The following is a 15652-nucleotide window of genomic DNA, read 5'->3' as shown; positions in this document are numbered from 1 at the left end:
ATCTCCCATCTCCATCCTGCGCCTCCCGTTTATTTCCCCTCGTATCTTTCCTCCCGTCTCCTCTCCCCCGTGTCTCCTCCCGTGTCTCCTCCCCCGTGTCTCCCCCGTGTCTCCTTTCCCCCGTGTCTCCACTCCCCCGTGTCTCCTCCCGTGTCTCCTCTCCCCCGTGTCTCCTCTCCCCCGTGTCTCCTCTCCCCCGTGTCTCCCCCGTGTCTCCTCTCCCCCGTGTCTCCTCTCCCCCGTGTTTCCTCTCCCCCGTGTCTCCTCTCCCCCGTGTCTCCTCTCCCCCGTGTCTCCTCTCCCCCGTGTCTCCTCTCCCCCGTGTCTCCTCCCGTGTCTCCTCCCGTGTCTCCTCTCCCCCGTGTCTCCTCTCCCCCGTGTCTCCTCCCGTGTCTCCTCTCCCCCGTGTCTCCTCTCCTCCCGTGTCTCCTCCCGTGTCTCCTCTCCCCCGTGTCTCCTCTCCCCCGTGTCTCCTCTCCTCCCGTGTCTCCTCTCCCCCGTGTCTCCTCTCCCCCGTGTCTCCTCTCCCCCGTGTCTCCCCCGTGTCTCCCCCGTGTCTCCTCCCGTGTCTCCTCTCCCCTGTGTCTCCTCTCCCCCGTGTCTCTTCTCCTCCCGTGTCTCCTCCCGTGTCTCCTCTCCTCCCGTGTCTCCTCCCGTGTCTCCTCTCCCCCGTGTGTCTGCTCCCGTGTCTCCCCCGTCTCCTCTCCCCCGTGTGTCTCCTCCTTCCGCCTCCTCCTCTGGCATCACTGGTGCCGCGGTGGCACGGTGATGAGCTGGTGCAGCTTTGCCGAGTAGCGGTCGCTCACGAGACGCACCCAGTCGGGCCGCACGGGGCCCTTGTACCCGACGAACACCAGCCGGTCTACACAGACAAAGGGGCCCCGCGTAGCCTTTAACGGACTGTTGGGGCAAGCGCTGTTAGCCAGTGGCATCCGTGAAGGTCGGCGCGGCACACGATGGTGGTGAGTCGCCAGGATCGCCACACACGGCCGCCTTTGTCTCTCCAAATGTTGATATTTTATCGTGCCAGGGGTACTCATTTTAAGGCTGAGTCGGCATCGGGGAGACTTGAGACCGGTTCAAATAAACGCGAGCGGGAGTCGAACTCGAGGTGGCAAGATCGTAGTTGAGCGCGCTAACCACCGCAACACCACTCCCCACACGCTCAAACAGACGCACACACCAACGAACACACGTACACCCGATTAGCACGGTTGGCTACGCACGGTGCGAAAATCGCTCAACATGGAAGTGACGGGAGCAGCGACGGTGGCGATGATGGCGGTGGCGGTGATGGCGGTGGCGGTGATGAGAACGTTTCTCACCGTGCAGTCGCGTGCTGCTGACCTCCGCCCCCAGTAAAGGGAGCACCTTGGTCCTCAGGGTCTCCTCGGCGGCCAGCAGGTGACCTCGCGAGGTCAGCAGGACCACAGAGCTGCCCGGTCACACGGGTAGAGTTGGGGGGGGGGGGGGGTGGAGTCGTCGACACGCGAGGGTCAGCGGGTGACGGACACGCAGGGGCCTGGCTCGCGGCGTGGCGGCGCGTCCCCACCCCCCGGCGCTCACCCATCCCGCACGCCGTGCGTCACGTACAGCTGCAGGCTGCCCGGCTGGCGGCGCAGCGCCTGCGCGTCAAACGTCTTGCGTGCCGCCACCTTCCCCGTGCCGCCGTCCAGCACCAGCAGCTGGAGGCCGTCCTCGGCGTGCGGGAAGCTCACGCCGTCCACCTGGGGGTGGCAGTGGCGGTGGAACTGCTGTCCACGATTAGCACGGGCAGCTACGTACGGTACGACAGAAGTCCTACGTACGTAGTACGGCCCACGAGACCCACAAGCCCCCACCCCTCACAAGTTAAAAGGATTCAGTGCGAAGATCTTGGCAGTGAAAGCAGCGCAAAATGCATAAAGCCGCCGCCGCCTCCTCGTTCGGCCTGGGAGGTGGCGTCGTCGGACGCGGTGTCACCCCGCAGGGTGTCGCGGGGTGTAACCGCGGGGTGTAGGTGTTACCACGGCGACGGCGTACTCGTACTGCCGCTTGTAGCGCAGCGAGTGCGTCTCGAGCTTGACCTCCACAAACTCCTCCCGTGCGTCCTGACAAAGACAAAAGACCCCCCCCCCCACGCAGAGCTTCGGCACAGCCGTGACGGTCGGCACGGCACACGATGGAGACTCGTAGCGCACTGACCACCACGCCGCCACTCACTCGCCTCTCACGAGCACGCTTGCCTACGTGCGGCGCACAAGAAGATCAACGTACGTACTTCTGGGGCAAGCACGGTTAGCGCAGCGCCGAGCCAGCCGTCTGGTCACCGTGGGTCACCGCGGTGACCCACGGTGACCCAGTGTCAGGGTGACCCGTGACCCCCCCCCTCAGTGGAGTGTCCCCTGGTGACACGGAGGCCTCATCAGTCGGTTCAGTCGGTTTATTTCAGGTAAGACCCAACTTGAACTAAGAAGCTCTGAGTAAATGGTGTCCCGGTGACCTGATGACTCAATTACCCTGATGACTCATTGACCCTGATGACTCATTGACCCTGATGACTCATTGACCCTGATGAATCAATGACCCTGATGACTCATTGACCCTGATGACTCAATGACCCTGATGACTCATTGACCCTGATGACTCAATGATCCTGATGACTCATTGACCCTGATGACTCATTGACCCTGATGACTCATTGACCCCGATGACTCAATGACCCCGATGACTCAATGATCCTGATGACTCATTGACTCTGATGACTCAATGACCCTGATGACTCAATGACCCCGATGACTCAATGATCCTGATGACTCATTGACCCTGATGACTCAATGACCCTGATGACTCATTGACCCTGATGACTCAATGACCCTGATGACTCAATGACCCTGATGACTCAATGACCCTGATGACTCAATGACCCTGATGTAACCGGTGAACCCGCCACGTGCGTCGAGCGAAGCCGACAATCCCCGGATGACCCCCATGACACAGCGACCCCCCCCCTGTGAGGGACCCCCCCCCCCCTGTGAGGGACCCCCCACCGTGAGGGCCCCCCCCACCGTACCGGGTCGCGCCGGGCGAGGCGCCGCGGCATGGGCAGCTCGGCCACGGGGACCGTCGCGTACTTGGGGTAGGCGTGCGCCTCGCAGTCGGCCCTGGCGGCGGCGGCGGCGGCGTGGGGCAGCTGAGCCTTCACCTTGACACGCTCGCAGCCACGCACCGAGCAGAACGCGTGGCCCTCGCGCGCAAAGTGCGAGCGCACGCGGAGGAAGAGCAGCCTGGTGGAGGGGGGGGGGGTGAGTACTCACAGGTACCTGTCTACCCTGGGGAGCACCTGTGTACCTTGGGGCATTGAGAGAGTGAGCGAGTGAGCGAGTATTCGCGGCGACCCTGCCCCACCCGATTGTACCACCCCCTCCCCACTCCTGCTGCACCCCTAGGTGTACCCCCCACGCGTACCCCCACGTGTACCCCCCCCACGTGTACCCCCCACAGGTGTACCCCCCCCACGTGTACCCCCCTCGTGTACCCCCTAGGTGTACCCCCACGTGTACCCCCCCCCACGTGTACCCCCACGTGTACCCCCACGTGTACCCCCCCCCCCCCCCCCCCCCACTGCGTGTACCCCGTGTCCTCGTCCCAGTAGTAGAGATCCCTCCGCCCGTGCAGCAGCGCCGGCGTCGAGAGCTTGTGCAGCGTGGCGGCACGGGAGAAGGCGCCGACCTTCCTGGTGCTGCGCCCTTGCCGCTCGTGCACGTCCCGCACCACGCTGAACGCCGTGCCGCGTGGGTAGCACAGCGCCAGCAGCACCCACTCGGCCCTGGGGGGGGCGATGGAGGGTGGTTTGCGTTAGGCAAAGATGAGGGCTAACATTTTTTTGTTCTTGCTCAACATTTTCTTCCCGGGTCGTCGCTGGTCTAGGCTGGAGTGCGTGGCACGTGACTTGTAGCCAGGGGTATACTTGATGTGGGTGTGCCGTGTTGTGGGCGTATTCTCCAGCACGCTGGCATCGACTGGAGTAGGCAGAGCATCCGTAGCCAAACACAGCCGCAGCGGGAGGTGTGGTGGATGTGGTGGATGTGGTGGATGTGGTGGATGTGGTGCTGCGGTGCAATGGTCGGCACGGTGCGCCCGCGATCCGGGGGTGGCGCCGTTCGACTCCCATCTTGAGACAGCCGGCACGATGTTGGCCCCCTGCCCGCCCCGGCGGCGTGAACGGCTCCACCGGCGCCGCGAGGCTACGGTCGGCGTGCCGGGCGTGCCGGCACCTGTCGAAGTTGATGGGCCAGATGGTGACCTCCTCGGGCGCGGGGCCGTCCCAGTGCAGCGTGTAGCCGCGGCGCAGCGCCACCACGGGCTGGTACTGCTGGTAGTGGCCCCCGCGGCCCAGGGCCCCCTCCAGCGTCATCCCCCTGCCCGGGTAGTCGTTCCGCACCACGCGCAGACGCAGCCACGCCGGGTTGCGCGCCTGGATGTAGAGCTGTGGGGGGGGGGGGCACGGCGGCGGGGTCAGCAAGGCGAGGGGGGCACTTCTCGCGACGGGGGTTGCGGGGGCACTCGGGTGACCCCTCGGGTGAACCCTCAGGTGACCCCTCAGGTGACCCCCTCGCCCGTCCACACGCCCGACTCGTCGCCCAACGTGTGCAGGCGCAGCCTCGCCGGCACGGCCCGAGCCGCGAGCGATGGCCCCGCGAGGGGCCGAGCCCCCCGCGGGGGGCCGAGCCCCCGTGCTGACCTGCGCGTAGCGGCCGCTGCAGAGCGCGGCGCGCCAGTCCGGCACGTCGAGGCAGTCCGGGTTGCGCAGCAGGAAGTTGTCGTGGCGCAGGAGGAAGGCGCCGGGGAAGCCGCTCACCGAGCCGTCGCCGTCGCGGAAGATGGCCGTGCGGTCCCCGTCCAGCTCCATGCGGTGGAACCACGGGCCCGGCCGCCCGAAGAACACGCGGCTCCACAACTACGGGGGGAGGAGAGGGGGGGGGAGAGGGGGGGAGGGGGGGGCGAGAGGGGGGGGAGAGGAGAGGGGGGGGGAGAGGGGGAGGAGAGGAGGGTTCGTGGTGAGGAGAGGGAAAGGAAAGGTGTAAGAGCAGCAGCAGGTGAGAGTAAGGGGGAGGTGAGTAGTGGAAGAGAGAAGGGGGAGAGTTGAGAGCAGTGGACAGGGCAGGTGAAGGAGTAGAGGTGAGGTTGAGGGATGGGAGGTGGCAGAAGCCGCTACAGACGGCGAGAGTCTCGCCAGGGTCACTGCCGGGCACTCTCCGTGCGTCACCCAGCCCACGCGTACACCACCCCTCGTGCACCGCTCTCCGCGCACCGGCACGTCCTCGAAGCGCACGCCCGTGACGTTGTTCCGCGGGCAGCTCTGCCACGAGTTGTTGAGGCGGAACCCGATGGCGCTGGCGAGTCGCGAGCCGAGCGCCGCGAAGCGCCGGAACAGAACGTCCCGCACGAGGATGGGGCCGTCGTACACCTGCAGGCCCCGCATCGGGAAGTTCCTACGGGGGGACGGAGGGGGGGTGGGTGCAGAGAGAGGGGTCAGAGAGGGGTCAGAGAGGGGTCAGAGAGGGGTCAGCTCACCGCAGCAGCGAGTTCCCCTCTCTTCAGAAACGGCCTCCGAGAACGATGATCAGCCGCCCAGCACATCGTGTGAGTGACAGGTGACAGGTGTGGGGGGTGGGGGGAGGCGGTGTGAGTGACAGGTGATAGGTGTGGAGGTGGGGGGAGGCGGTGTGAGTGAGTGACACGTGACAGGTGTGGGGGGAGGTGGTGTGAGTGACAGGTGACAGGTGTGGGGGGTGGCGGTGTGAGTGACAGGTGACAGGTGTGGGGGGTGGGGGAGGCGGTGTGAGTGACAGGTGACAGGTGTGGGGGTGGGGGGAGGCGGTGTGAGTGACAGGTGACAGGTGTGGGGGTGGGGGGAGGCGGTGTGAGTGACAGGTGACAGGTGTGGGGGTGGGGGGAGGCGGTGTGAGTGACAGGTGACAGGTGTGGGGGGTGGGGGAGGTGGTGTGAGTGACAGGTGACAGGTGTGGGGGGTGGGGGGAGGCGGTGTGAGTGACAGGTGATAGGTGTGGGGGTGGGGGGAGGCGGTGTGAGTGACAGGTGATAGGTGTGGAGGTGGGGGGAGGCGGTGTGAGTGAGTGACACGTGACAGGTGTGGGGGTGGGGGGAGGCGGTGTGAGTGAGTGACAGGTGATAGGTGTGGGGGTGGGGGGAGGCGGTGTGAGTGAGTGACACGTGACAGGTGTGGGGGGAGGTGGTGTGAGTGACACGTGACAGGTGTGGGGGTGGGGGAGGCGGTGTGAGTGACACGTGACAGGTGTGGGGGTGGGGGAGGCGGTGTGAGTGAGTGACAAGTGACAGGTGTGGGGGTGGGGGGAGGCGGTGTGAGTGACAGGTGACAGGTGTGGGGGGTGGGGGGAGGCGGTGTGAGTGAGTGACACGTGACAGGTGTGGGGGGAGGTGGTGTGAGTGACAGGTGACAGGTGTGGAGGTGGGGGGAGGCGGTGTGAGTGACAGGTGACAGGTGTGGGGGGTGGGGGGAGGCGGTGTGAGTGAGTGACACGTGACAGGTGTGGGGGGAGGTGGTGTGAGTGACACGTGACAGGTGTGGGGGTGGGGGGAGGCGGTGTGAGTGACAGGTGACAGGTGTGGAGGTGGGGGGAGGCGGTGTGAGTGACAGGTGACAGGTGTGGGGGTGGGGGGAGGCGGTGTGAGTGACAGGTGACAGGTGTGGGGGGTGGGGGGAGGCGGTGTGAGTGAGTGACACGTGACAGGTGTGGGGGTGGGGGGAGGCGGCGACTCGCCTGGCGCGCGGCAGGGTGCGGTTCTTGCCGTCGGTGCCCCCAGGGCCCCAGGGGACCGCCCCGGGGCCCCCCGGGGTGCCCAGGTTGCCGCTCTCCCCCACGAAGAGAGAGTTGCGCACCTCCTGCATGGAGCCCTCGTCATCCGGGAACGTCCCGCCGCTACGCAGACACAGACAAAGGTGCCCCGGCGCGTAGCCCACGCAGGCTGTTGGGGCAAGTGCTGTTCGCGAGCGAGGTGGCGTGGTCAGGACCAACGCCTTTGCCTCTCCCACATGGTGATGTTAACACGCCGCGCCAGTCCACCCTGGGGGAGGCCCGGGACCGGTTCGGATATTCGTCACCGATGTTGCCCGCGGTCGGGATTCGAACTCGGGTGGCCGACCGCGAGCGGCACGATTCGACACGGACACAGCGCCTCCTCGTGGCCGCCGGGGGACCCAGCACGGACATCGGCACTGGCGTCACCTTAGCAGGACAAATGTCTAGGCGACGCTTCGGGCAATGGCCCTGCTTCATGGCGCGTTATTCATCGATGCTTCGCGACGCGATCGACCGACCGGGCCGTGGCGTCGTCCAGGTCACTCACCTCGCCAGGGTCAACCCGATGCCGTTGTCCGCGAATCTGCGCGCATTGACACCATCATCACCGCATTAACACCATCAACATTATAGCATTAACACCATCAACATTATAGCATTAACACCATCGTCACCACATTAACACCATCAACATTATAGCATTAACACCATCATCACCACATTAACACCATCAACATTATAGCATTAACACCATCATCACCACATTAATACCATCAACATTATAGCATTAACACCATCATCACCACATTAACACCATCAACATTATAGCATTAACACCATCGTCACCACATTAACACCATCAACATTATAGCATTAACACCATCATCACCACATTAACACCATCAACATTATAGCATTAACACCATCGTCACCACATTAACACCATCAACATTATAGCATTAACACCATCGTCACCACATTAACACCATCAACATTATAGCATTAACACCATCATCACCACATTAACACCATCAACATTATAGCATTAACACCATCATCACCACATTAACACCATCAACATTATAGCATTAACACCATCGTCACCACATTAACACCATCAACATTATAGCATTAACACCATCGTCACCACATTAACACCATCAACATTATAGCATTAACACCATCATCACCACATTAACACCATCAACATTATAGCATTAACATCATCATCACCACATTAACACCATCAACATTATAGCATTAACACCATCATCACCACATTAACACCATCAACATTATAGCATTAACATCATCATCACCACGTCAGCATCATAGCATCGACACCATCATCACCACATTAACATAATCAATATTGTAGCATCAACAACATCATCACCAACATCATCGTCAACATCATCATCACCATCGTGTCATCAGCAATGGCATTTCCTTTAATTAAAACTCGTGGAGAATCCCATGAGGTGGAGCTTCGCGGTTTGCAAGGGATAACTTTCACCCTCCCACTGCCGCACCACACAAAGTCAATTCTCTATCAGATACAAAATATCATCATCATCATCCCTCAATCACATAGACCACGGGTCAGCCTGATGAACAAAACGACCCAGTAGTCTCCCCAATGTAACCTAACTCTCAAAGACAAATACAAACTCTCACACACACACAAGCACACATGCGCACACAAAAACACATGTAGTTTTTTAACACTAAGTTTAACATGTTTAATTAGCGTGCTTTGTTTAATTGATGGAACAATCTGGTTTTGTATAAATATTGTTATTTTTTGGGTGTGGTTTTCATAGAAGCCCTCTTGGGTTCCCAGCCTCATCTGCGCAGATTTTTTTACCTGTCTTTTATCTGCAATGTTAGCCTTTCACTTTTCTGCGCAAGTAAACAATAAATAATATCATATATAATAAAAAATATCATATATAATAAAAAAATATCATATATAATAAATAATATCATATATAATAAATATCATATACAATAAATAATATCATATATAATAAATAATATCATATATAATAAATAATTTCATATATAATAAATAATATCATATACAATAAATAATATCATATATAATAAATAATATCATATATAATAAATAATATCATATACAATCAATAATATCATATATAATAAATAATCTCATATATAATAAATAATATCATATATAATAAATAATATCATATATAATAAAAAATATCATATATACTAAATAATATCATATATAATAAATAATATCATATATAATAAATAATATCATATACAATAAATAATATCATATATAATAAATAATATCATATATAATAAATACTATCATATACATAAATAATATCATATATAATAAATAATATCATATAAAATAAATAATATCATATATAATAAATAGTATCATATATAATAAATAATATCATATATAATAAATAATATCATATATAATAATTAATATCATATATAATAAATAATATCATATATAATAAATAATATCATATATAATAAATAATATCATATATAATGAATAATATCATATACAATAAATAATATCATATATAATAAATAATATCATATACAATAAATAATATCATATATAATAAATAATATCATATATAATAAATAATATCATATATAATAAATAATATCATATATACTAAATAATATCATATACAATAAATAATATCATATATAATAAATAATATCATACATAATAAATAATATCATACATAATAAATAATATCATATATAATAAATAATATCATATATAATAAATAATATCATATATAATAAATAATATCATATATAATAAATAATATCATATACAATAAATAATATCATATACAATAAATAATATCATATACAATAAATAATATCATATACAATAAATAATATCATATATTATAAATAATATCATATACAATAAATAATATCATATACAATAAATAATATCATATATAATAAATAATATCATATACAATAAATAATATCATATACAATAAATAATATCATATACAATAAATAATATCATATACAATAAATAATATCATATATAATAAATAATACATTATATAATAAATAATATCATATATAATAAATAATATAATATGATAAATAATAACATATATAATAAATAATAACATATATAATAAATAAGATATATAATAAATAATATGATATATAATAAATAATATGATATATAATAAATAATATGATATATAATAAATAATATATTATAAATAATATATAATAAATAATATATATAATAAATAACATATATAATATGTGTCCAAGCTGTGGATTGATGCACACAGTGTTGTTCGCCAGTTACACATATCAAGGCCGGCACGGCACGCGAGGGGGTGGGTGGCCAGCACCACCGCTCGACCGCCTTTGTCTCCCGAGTGGCGATGTCTACAAACCGCACCAGTTACTTATTTGAGGCCGAGTCGACCTAGGGGAGCGCCAGGACTGCTTCACATATTCGCCACCACGGAATCGAACTCGGGTCACCGCTCCTTCACATCCGCGCACGTTCAACGATGCGCGGATGCACTGTAAACCCCACAGCGTGCCACGGACGCATACTCTTGATCACTCTCCGTGGTGGGGGATGCAGGGCTACATGATGATCATAGAGGGGTCACCGGGGTCACCGGGTCGCGGTCCTCACTGGCAGTGGTCGAGCCTCACGTCCCCGCCACGGAGCCACGCGCCGTGCTGCTGGTTCTTGAAAGCGGTAAACCCCTGGATGAGCGCCGGGACGCGCGGCTTGCGAGGGTCCGCGTCCTCGTGGGGTCCGTACCTGGGGTCACGTGGGGTCATTAGGTCACCGCTTCCATGCCTGAGGTCGGGGAGGGCTCGCACTCTCAACTGGGTGACACGCAGGGTCACGCTCACACCTTGGGTCACACGGTGTCACACGCTCTGACCACGTGGGGTCACAGGGTCAGTGTTCTTCCCCACTTCCTGCTTTGGAATTGTCCCCCAATTGGTGCTCCTCTAACCTGCCGTCCCCCCCTAATATTAATCAGCTAGCCCCATGCCCCCCGCTGCCCCCACCACCCCTGGTACCTGGCTCCCACGATGCTCAGGTAGGGCCTCTTGTCTCGCTCGTTCGGCTCCGTTGTTTTGACTCCATGATCGAGGATCATCCCAGCCTAGAGTGGGGGGTGGGGAAGGGACCGGTGGGGGCAGGGCGAGGAGTCACGGCCACGACAATGGAAATCAGCCCAAGACCCTCATCATACACCTAGCCACTCTCACCCCATCACCCCCATCATACACCCAGCCACTCTCACCACCAACACCCCCATCATACACCCAGCCACTAACACCCCATCACCCCCATCATACACCCAGCCACTAACACCCCATCACCCCCATCATACACCCAGCCACTCTCACCCCCAACACCCCCATTATACACCCAGCCACTAACACCCCATCACCCCCATCATACACCCAGCCACTCTCACCACCAACACCCCCATCATACACCCAGACACTCTCACCACCAACACCCCCATCATACACCCAGCCACTAACACCCCATCACCCCCATCATACACCCAGCCACTCTCACCACCAACACCCCCATAATACACCCAGCCACTAACACCCCATCACCCCCAACATATACCCAGACACTCTCACCCCCATCACCCCCATCATACACCCAGCCACTAACACCCCATCACCCCCATCATACACCCAGCCACTAACACCCCATCACCCCCATCATACACCCAGCCACTAACAACCCATCACCCCCATCATACACCCAGCCACTCTCACCCCCAACACCCCCATCATACACCCAGACACTCTCACCACCAACACCCCCATCATACACCCAGACACTCTCACCCCCATCACCCTCATCATACACCCAGCCACTAACACCCCCATCATACACCCAGCCACTCTCACCCCCATCACCACCATCATACACCCAGCCACTGTGACCCCCATCACCCCCATCATACACCCAGCCACTAACACCCCATCACCCCCATCATACACCCAGCCACTAACACCCCATCACCCGCATCATACACCCAGCCACTCTCACCCCCATCACCCACATCATACACTCAGCCACTCCCACGCCCATCACCCGCATCATACACCCAGCCACTAACACCCCATCACCCCCATCATACACCCAGCCACTAACACCCCATCACCCGCATCATACACCCAGCCACTCTCACGCCCATCACCCGCATCATACACCCAGCCACTAACACCCCATCACCCCCATCATACACCCAGCCACTCTCACCCCCATCACCCCCATCATACACCCAGCCACTGTGACCCCCATCACCCGGTAGTTGGAGTGGGCCCGGTTTCCTGTGAACTCCCCGAGGGGGAGGTGCTCCGTGTAGCCGGGGGGGTAGGAGCCCGCGGAGAGGCCCGTGGCCACGTGGTGGAAGATGAACCAGAAACCCACCTCCTGCACGCAGCACGCAATAACGCCTGGGTGTACACGTGTCACTCAACACCTGTACACACGGCACGCCTGTGTGTACACGTGTCACTTAACACCTGTACACGCGGCACCGCCTGTGTGTACACGTGTCACTCAACACCTGTACACGCAGCACCGCCTGTGTGTACACGTGTCACTCAACACCTGTACACGTGGCACGCCTGTGTGTACACGTGTCACTCAACACCTGTACACGCGGCATACCTGTGTGTACACGTGTCACTCAACACCTGTACACGCGGCACGCCTGTGTGTACACGTGTCACTCAACACCTGTACAGACGGCATGCCTGTGTATACACGTGTCACTCAACACCTGTATACACGGCATGCCTGTGTGTACACTCAACACCTGTACACACGGCATGCCTGTGTGTACACTCAACACCTGTACACACGGCATGCCTGTGTGTACACTCAACACCTGTACACACGGCATGCCTGTGTGTACACTCAACACCTGTACACACGGCATGCCTGTGTGTACACTCAACACCTGTACACACGGCATGCCTGTGTGTACACTCAACACCTGTACACACGGCATGCCTGTGTGTACACTCAACACCTGTACACACGGCATGCCTGTGTGTACACTCAACACCTGTACACACGGCATGCCTGTGTGTACACTCAACATCTGTACACATGGCATGCCTGTGTGTACACTCAACACCTGTACACACGGCATGCCTGTGTGTACACTCAACACCTGTACACACGGCATGCCTGTGTGTACACTCAACACCTGTACACACGGCATGCCTGTGTGTACACTCAGCACCTGTACACACGGCATGCCTGTGTGTACACTCAACACCTGTACACACGGCATGCCTGTGTGTACACTCAACACCTGTACACACGGCATGCCTGTGTGTACACTCAACACCTGTACACACGGCATGCCTGTGTGTACACTCAACACCTGTACACACGGCATGCCTGTGTGTACACTCAACACCTGTACACACGGCATGCCTGTGTGTACACTCAACACCTGTACACACGGCATGCCTGTGTGTACACCTTCCTTGCCTATAAGCAGAAGGTCTTGGGTTCGATCCCGACCCCTGACCCCTCTATATTTGGAGTCCGCATGGTCTCTCTCTCCCCGTGGTGGTCGTGTGAATCGTTCTCCGGGTTTCTCCGGTTTTGCCCTTCTCCTGCACATTGAGAATCAACGTCCGCTGAGATTATTTGGCTGATGCTATAACTTCCCACGTACGGTGACGATATCAGCCACTGCGATGAGCAGCTATGATCACATTTGGCCAGGTCGCCTCTGAACCAAACCTCAATGGGCTTCACCTGGGTACCAGCTGCGTCACGAGCGTGGGGGGTGCCTTGCCCCCCCCCTCCCCCCCTGGTGGCCAAAGCTACGAGTTTGGCCCCACTTGACAACCACCATAAGATTTCTTTCAAAATGCTTCATTGTGTGATTAGGCAAGGGGAGCCGCGACGTACAATAGCTGGGGCCTCACCCGACGGATTGCCGCACCCGCTGAGCCAACAATGTCGTGGTCACTTCGCCACTGGCTGGCGAATGTAGTCGTTCAAGCTGCGTTTGGTGGTTTAGAGTGGTCACGTGCTCACCGCGAAATCAGCGGCGCGCTGCGCGTTCCGACCCATCTCACGGCAGATCGGAGAGGCAGGGATCTGTCGTCGCTTTCCGGCACGGCAGATCCCCACCCGACCCCCGTGGTCTCGGGGGGTCCCTCACCTCTGACCCCGCAGCAGCGCAATCGATGACGTCGTTGTTGGGGTTCGAGATCCAGAACGTGGACACGGCGCTGTGGGTGGTGGCGGGGAGGGAGAAGAGAGCAGAGAGATGAGAGACAGAGGTAGAGGCAGTGGAAGTCAGGTGCCAGCGGAGGCAGACGCACACCCCACGCACCCCACGCACCCCACACACACCCAGCCAGCCAGACGCCTCGTGCTCACCGCTCGCCGCTCACCCCGCTGAGTTCAACTCTGTCCCAAGTGATTCGTCCGGGTCCCATCCCAAGCTAGACAGAGCCCCGTGCGTCCTGTGCTGACCCAGCGATTCCGAGCGATCCACCCGCTCCCCCCCCCACCCCCCCAGCGGATGGCAGCCAATCAGAGATGACGTGGAGCGCAGGTCGAGGTTGACGCGTCACTGACACCTGAGCCACGGCCACCACGTGATTGACCGTTCTCCACCGTGCGGTCACCCCACACACCGCGTCGGCCAGCCGGGTCACAACAATCCGCCTGATCCAGAATTATATTTAGTTTGGCCATGTGACGTTCTGGGCAACAACATTTTTTTTGTCGTGAGACCCTCCACCACCCGACGCAGCAGCGGCGGCGGCAGCAGCCGAACAACCCGTTTGGAATTTAGCCGAAGCCATTCCGCGGCCCGACTCAAAACTCGACTGTGAATCGTGACGGCGATCGTCCACCCCGACGCGTCCTGCGGGAAACCCGGAGACGGCCGTGGCCGACCCAGAGGAGCCCGGGATTGATGACGCTGCTCCTGCTGCTGCGAGGAGAAAGGGGCTCAGTGTGGGACTCATCGCTAGAGCTGCTGCAGACAGGGCCGCGTGTGGCCTGGGAGAGGCCAACTCACGGTTAAACCTCGGCTACCGGGGAACGATGCAAACGGACGAGCTCATCGCAGCATCGGCCGCAGTCGAGCCGAAACGTTGCGGGAGTCAACGTCCCCTCCCACCCCCGCCTCACCTGCAGTCCTGCCGGGGCCGCGGCTCGTACCCCGGGAAGGCCTCAAGGGCCGCGGCCGCGCGGCACATTTTTCCGTCGCGGTCCGAGGGCAGCAGCGAGCCGGGCTTGACGAGCAGCCCCACGCAGTGTCGCAGCGTGTTCCTCTGCTCGGGGCCGTCCTCCAGGAAGAAGCAGTGGCCCAGAATGTCGTACCCCACCACGTCCTCCACCTGGGGGGGAGGGCGAGGGGGTAGGGAGGAGGGGGTCCCCGCAAGGACGTGGGAAGCGGTCAGCGGAACTGGTGCGGACGCTTGGATCGAGAGTCGTGCGGCTTGAGTGGACGCGCGTTATTCCTGCAAGCTGCTCCGCGATCAGCTGTCGCGATCAGCTGCTCTGCGATCAGCTGTCGCGATCAGCTGCTCCGCGATCAGCTGTTGCGATCAGCTGTCGCGATCAGCTGCTCCGCGATCAGCTGTTGCGATCAGCTGCTCCGCAATCAGCTGTTGCGATCAGCTGTCACGATCAGCTGCTCCGCGATCAGCTGTTGCGATCAGCTGCTCCGGAATCACGAGTTAACAGCAACAGCCAGCGGATTCAGATGTATGTATGTTTCACTTGTTTCACACCA

At 56.1% G+C, this 15652-nt stretch overlaps 1 protein-coding gene across 5 annotated transcripts in view; it reads right to left on the bottom strand.

Annotated features, from left to right (window-relative positions):
• Positions 1-517: 517 nt before the first annotated feature.
• The window catches only part of LOC116942085 (cell migration-inducing and hyaluronan-binding protein-like), a 50045-nt gene continuing 34910 nt past the window's right edge, over positions 518-15652 (bottom strand). For 3 of the 5 annotated variants that reach the window (XM_076066895.1, XM_076066894.1, XM_076066896.1), the window contains exons 13-28: positions 15046-15254; positions 14063-14132; positions 12175-12303; positions 10917-11002; positions 10516-10647; positions 7372-7407; positions 6786-6944; positions 5294-5474; positions 4724-4939; positions 4257-4468; positions 3614-3808; positions 3053-3266; positions 2007-2090; positions 1567-1727; positions 1326-1435; positions 519-862 (exon numbers count right to left, since the gene is read on the bottom strand). In XM_076066895.1, coding sequence (XP_075923010.1) covers positions 744-862; positions 1326-1435; positions 1567-1727; positions 2007-2090; positions 3053-3266; positions 3614-3808; positions 4257-4468; positions 4724-4939; positions 5294-5474; positions 6786-6944; positions 7372-7407; positions 10516-10647; positions 10917-11002; positions 12175-12303; positions 14063-14132; positions 15046-15254 — 2313 coding nt within the window. In that variant the 3' untranslated portion in view covers positions 519-743. Of the gene's footprint in view, positions 863-1325; positions 1436-1566; positions 1728-2006; positions 2091-3052; positions 3267-3613; positions 3809-4256; positions 4469-4723; positions 4940-5293; positions 5475-6785; positions 6945-7371; positions 7408-10515; positions 10648-10916; positions 11003-12174; positions 12304-14062; positions 14133-15045; positions 15255-15652 lie in introns of all 5 variants that reach the window. The other 2 variants (XM_076066897.1, XM_032953653.2) reach the window with 2 other exon arrangements.

The sequence above is a fragment of the Petromyzon marinus genome, chromosome 13 (assembly GCF_048934315.1).
Source record: "Petromyzon marinus isolate PM22_M1 ecotype Great Lakes invasive population chromosome 13, UKy_Petmar_22M1.pri1.0, whole genome shotgun sequence".
Lineage (NCBI taxonomy): Eukaryota > Metazoa > Chordata > Hyperoartia > Petromyzontiformes > Petromyzontidae > Petromyzon > Petromyzon marinus.
Note: the sequence above shows the minus strand (reverse complement) of the source record. Positions and strands in the feature narration are given on the sequence as shown.